Genomic DNA, 5,792 nt, shown 5'->3' with positions numbered 1-5,792 from the left:
TTCATAATATAGTATTGTGCACTTTAAGATATATTACGAGGGTAGATCTCACCTTAAGTGTATTACCACACAGAAAAGGAAACACAAAAGAATACAAGGAAATTTTTGGAGGTAATGAATATGCTTAGTACCTTGATTGTGATGATGGTATCATGGAGATATGAAAATGTCCACACTCATTAAAATGTATATCTTAAATATGTGCAACTTTTGTATATCAATTATACCTTAATAATTCTTTAAAAAAACCTGAGTATTGCCTAGTATTGATCTTTTTCTTTCTGAGTTCAGAGTAAACATAGTTTACATTAATGCTATATTGTTTTTAAATATCGTGAATGAAAATAAAACTTTTCTAGCTATGATAAAAGAAATTCTGCTACGGAGCAATATCCTATACTAGTGCATAAGAAATGAACTCCTTCTTGAGGCTTGTGATAAATTGTAACTACCTACCTATTCCTTCCATACACGACATAGTCTCCTGCATTATTACATATTCTCCCTGTGTTTCAACTATTTCAAATTGAAGCACTACTGCCTTTGTTCTTAATTCAAAGAAATTGAGAGGGTAAATAAATTCAATGTCCTGGCCAAAAAGGCAGTGTATCTATTTCAGGAACACACACACACACACACACACACTCCTCCTTTAAATAGGAATAAACCTGGGTGCCTCAAGATTACTTGTTGTGATATCAAAGAATGTCCTCTGGGAGCCAAGCTGTTTTCCTTAAAAACTTGAAAAGGGAAATTCAGTCTTTCACATCCTGCTCGCTTCCCGATTCCACAGGCTTCTGCATCTGAATCAATGTTGCCTGCAGTTTGCATCTCTGGAACATCATCGGTGTCTCACAGACTCCACTGGACTTGGATTGGTCCAGAGGAAGCAGAGAAGGAGCCACTCTGAACGTTTTTTTTCCCTTCACACACCATAAAAATCAGCAGTAGCTACTAACGGCAAAGCAAAGCTTCAGGTTGGGAACTGATACGTCCGAGGGGTAGCTGATGTGAGCATGTGCACACAGACCTGCCTCCCAATAGCACAGCAGCTACTAGGCAAATTATTTTGAAAAGACCTGAATGCATGCGGCTCAAGTTAAAGTGGAAGTGAGAACAAAAAAGCAAACAGCAGACTCGACTGAATGAGCATCTTGAAGCCTAAGATTTCAAAATGATGCTGATCAGAGGCGTCCCTGAAAGAGACTCAAAACTCCATTTCAAGCTTCGGAGCATGTGACATTTATTCACAACAGGCATGCCAGTTTCAGCCTTCTAACTTTCAGACACGTAAAGACGTGGAGAAAATCGCTGACGCTACCTGACCCAGGAGGTTAAGTCAATCCAGAGGGGATTTGAATCCACTTGGTGCAGGATGAACTCTACCCATCACCATGGAATGCACACTTCTCTCCACTTCTGGAACCACAGCACCTACGGACTGCACAGCAATGCCAGTGAGTCCCTTGCAAAAGGCTCCTCGGACGGAGGGTGCTACGAGCAACTTTTTGTCTCTCCTGAGGTGTTTGTGACTCTGGGTGTCATAAGCTTGTTGGAGAATATTCTGGTGATTGTGGCAATAGCCAAGAACAAGAATCTGCATTCACCCATGTACTTTTTCATCTGCAGCCTGGCTGTGGCTGATATGTTGGTGAGCGTTTCCAACGGGTCAGAAACCATTGTCATCACCCTGTTAAACAGCACGGACACGGACGCACAAGGTTTCACCGTGAATATTGACAATGTCATTGACTCGGTGATCTGTAGCTCCTTGCTTGCATCAATTTGCAGCCTGCTTTCGATTGCTGTGGACAGGTATTTTACTATCTTTTATGCCCTCCGGTACCATAACATCATGACGGTTAAGCGGGTCGCGGTCATCATCAGTTGTATCTGGGCAGCTTGCACAGTGTCGGGCGTTTTGTTCATCATTTACTCAGATAGCAGCGCTGTTATTATCTGCCTCATCACCGTGTTCTTTTCCATGCTGGCTCTCATGGCTTCTCTCTATGTCCACATGTTCCTCATGGCCAGACTTCACATTAAGAGGATCGCCGTCCTCCCAGGCACTGGCGCCATCCGCCAAGGTGCCAACATGAAGGGGGCGATTACCTTGACCATATTGATTGGGGTCTTTGTTGTCTGCTGGGCCCCCTTCTTCCTCCACTTAATATTCTACATCTCTTGTCCCCAGAATCCATACTGTGTGTGCTTCATGTCTCACTTTAACTTGTATCTCATCCTAATCATGTGTAACTCCATCCTTGACCCTCTGATATATGCACTCCGGAGCCAAGAACTGAGGAAAACCTTCAAAGAGATCATCTGTTGCTATCCTCTAGGTGGCCTCTGTGATTTGTCTCACAGATACTAAGTGGGGCCAGATGAGATGCTAAACACAGACATAAGAGACTTTCTCCTTCTCATACATACAACTTGAACAGTGTGTTTCCGCAACAGTTTCTTCTTCTGTGTAAGGCATCGGTGGAGAAATTCTATTGTATAATTTAAGTTTATGATTTTTGATGTGAAAAAGTGCCCAGTATCTGTGTATTATTAATGTCATGCTACTTTTGGGCTGTAAAATGTTAATCCATATTACAGGTTGTAGGCACTTTGGATTTTTAAAAAAGAAAAAAAGTCCTTATGAAGAGTTTAACAGTGTTTCTTTCTTGTTATTCACAAGGATTTGACACTTTGCTTGTTTTAGTAACATGGAAATCACAGCTTCGTTAAATATATTCTAATAAATGGTTTCTTATATTACACTATACAACACTGAAGTGTAGAGATCTGATCTAGCATTTAGGGGAGAAATATTGAAGAACAGACGCTTAATCATTTTAAAGCTGAAATTTCAAGTAATATAATAAAACTTGCTCATTATGCTTGTACAGAAGTAGAAGTGAAGCTTCTATTGGGAGAAAAACAGTTACTTTTAAAAAAGGGATATTTTTGACTCAGAAAACCATGAGTGTTTCTCAGTGACAGAGAGATTAATTTGCCCAAAGCAAAGAGTCTGATATTCCACACAGGCAATTCAGTTTGGGAGAGAAAAACTGCAGCTATGGGGATTAGAGTGGCCTGGGAAAATTAAGTTAACATGGCAAGCTAAACTTCCTGATACCAAACTATTTCCAACCACCACTAATAAAAACAGAGTATAAGGTCTTTCTGCCCCTTTAACCAGGGACCCAGAACCTGCTGAAATGTCCAGAAAAGGTGATGCTCCACTGAGATCCGGCTTCTACTCCCTAAAAAACTACACAATTCATATTGAGTTCTTTCACTTTTCACATGGAGGTGACTTGTTTACTTATTGCTTATTTTTTGAACTGGAGTTTAAATACTCACTATCAAAGATTTTAGCTTTGAAAACTAAATCTATAGCATAAGTTTTTTCAGGTAATATTTGTAAAAGTCTAAAATAAGGCAACTTCCTGTGCTGGAACATTATGAATAGGGAAAAAGGTACTACCTGAACCCCAGAAGATATCATAACATAAATTAGCCTTCCACAACTATATTTTAGAGAGTAAATGCTTGCTTTGCTCCAAAATAATCCCATGGATTTGGCTACTGAAGAACAAAATCTGTACTTTCCAATTTGTGTGTACTTTAAGAGAGAAAATATATGAGGCTGAGGATTACCAGTAAACTATCCTTTGATTTAATTTATAGTCTCCTCAAATGCTCATGGGCAGGGATAACACGCAAAGGTACTGCTTAATTCAAATATAAGTGTTTTACATATTGACAGCAAGTCCTGAGAAACACTTTCAACATTTATGTGGAAACATTACTTTAAAGTACGTGATCAGTAAAGTTAAAGCTTACACATGAAAGGTGATACTGAAGCCTGATTCACTGCAAAGCCTCTATTCTGAAGTAAAAATAAGTGTGAGGTTTTAAACACAGACTAAAATAATGGAACCAAAGTTGTAGCAGGACACAGACGGTGTTTTTGTCCTTGCTATTATTCCCGCTCGTTCTTTCTCATAGTGATTGTGAGGAATCCCAGAGATTGGAGACACAGAAGAGACCTAGGAGCATGCCCCATCTTCTGTGGTGGCTGTCCTTCCAGTCCATTCTATTTCTCTGTCCAGTGTCACTTCAGATGCTGCTTGGTCCATTTAGAACCAGCCCACTTCTCCCACTGAAAGGAAATCAGCCTCCTTCATCCTGACTTTCACACCTCCTCCCGGAGCAGTTTACAGGGATGGGGTGAGTGTTAGTCATGAACCTGTGTGCCCTGCCACCCTCCCCTATGTGCCCAGGGAACAATATTATGCTTCCGTTTCTTTAAGTGCTAAGGCTGTGTCTTACTCAGTTTTTCCTGTTCCCCAAATAGTCCTCTATTAGTTACTTCCTATTTCTCCAGTAAAACCAATATTCTCCCAGAGGGATACATCATTATCACTCAAAGTCCGTAGTTTACATTAGAGCTCATTCCTATAGGCGTTGTACATTCTGTGTGTTTTGGAGAATGTATAATGATGACATGTATTATAGTATCACACAGAACAGTTTCACTGCCTGAAAAATCCTCTGTGCTCCACCTCTTTGTCCCTCTTTCCTTAACCCCTGGCAACCACTAACTCTTTTACTGTCTCTGCAGTTTTGCCTTTTCCAGAATGTCCTATAGTTGGAATCATACAGTATGTAACCTTCTCAGATTGGCTTCTTTCACTTGGTAATATGCATGTAAGATTCCTTCATGTATTTTTATGGCTTGGTAGCTCATTTCTTTATAGTACTGAATAATATTTAATTGTATGGATGTAACACAGTTTACTTATCCATTTGCCTACTGAAGAACATCTTGGCTGCTTCCAAATTTTGGCAATTGTAAATAAAGCTGCTATAAGCATTTGTGTGTGGACATAAGTTTTGAATTTATACCAAGGAGCAGGAATTAACCTCTAAACACTTTAGTGTAAATACTGTGATGTATGTGTTTATCCTTTAATATTTTGTTAAGGGTGGTTAGTTAGCATTTACAGTGTGCTGGTCAGGAGTACACAGTCCAGATGTACCTGATAAGCAGCATCAGATACCTTTATTGAAATTTTCACCGGAAAGTTCAATGAAATAAAAAATATATTTGAAATGATTTTCCATTGGTGAAATGAGTGATTTTCAAGACCTGCTGTTGACTTGGAAAGTTGTGTAACAATCGCCATAACTTGCATGAACAAGTTTTGCATCTTGCATTTCTGTCCACTTGGCATCTGGCCCAACACTTAGACTCTAAGAGCAAATCTGCAAATAGTCCCCACCTGCTTCAGAAAAAAGCCTTTGTTGCCCAAACTAAATATCTTGAAATTACTAAAACATTTTTAAAGAATTATTTAATAACATGTACATAAATATCGACTTCTGTTTTATGTTACAAGGAATACACAAAACAGAATATTTAGTATGATACCAACTATCTAAAGAAAGTAGCCCCAATCTACTTATGTACCTCCTACATATTACTTTCAATAACTCATGAACACAGTCATTATTCTTGGGTGACAGTAGTAACGAGCATGTTTACTTTCTCTATTGAGTGGCTTTCTATTATGTAAATTTGCTACAATGAACATATTATAATGTTTTTGTTGTTGTTGTTGTTGTTGTTTGCGGTACGCGGGCCTCTCACCGCTGTGGCCTCTCCCACTGCGGAGCACAGGCTTCCGGACGCGCAGGCTCAGCGGCCATGGCTCACGGACCCAGGCGCTCCGCGGCAAGTGGGATCCTCCCGGACCGGGTCACGAACCCGTGTCCCCTGCATTAGCAGGCAGACT

At 40.0% G+C, this 5,792-nt stretch overlaps 1 protein-coding gene across 1 annotated transcript; it reads left to right on the top strand.

The window, feature by feature from the left end:
• Nucleotides 1–1,375: 1,375 nt before the first annotated feature.
• Nucleotides 1,376–2,478, top strand: MC4R (melanocortin 4 receptor). Its single transcript, XM_022584265.2, has one exon. The coding sequence runs from the start codon at nucleotides 1,376–1,378 to the stop codon at nucleotides 2,372–2,374; it is 999 nt and encodes a 332-aa protein (XP_022439973.1). The 3' UTR covers nucleotides 2,375–2,478.
• Nucleotides 2,479–5,792: the final 3,314 nt, after the last annotated feature.

The sequence above is a fragment of the Delphinapterus leucas genome, chromosome 14 (assembly GCF_059928025.1).
Source record: "Delphinapterus leucas isolate spDelLeu-1000000601 "Yukka" chromosome 14, BTC_Dleu_Yukka2, whole genome shotgun sequence".
NCBI lineage: Eukaryota > Metazoa > Chordata > Mammalia > Artiodactyla > Monodontidae > Delphinapterus > Delphinapterus leucas.
Note: the sequence above shows the minus strand (reverse complement) of the source record. Positions and strands in the feature narration are given on the sequence as shown.

Excerpts from the sequence above, each read along its gene's own strand:
- MC4R (XM_022584265.2), top strand. The coding sequence starts at position 1,376 with ATGAACTCTACCCATCACCATGGAATGCACACTTCTCTCCACTTCTGG.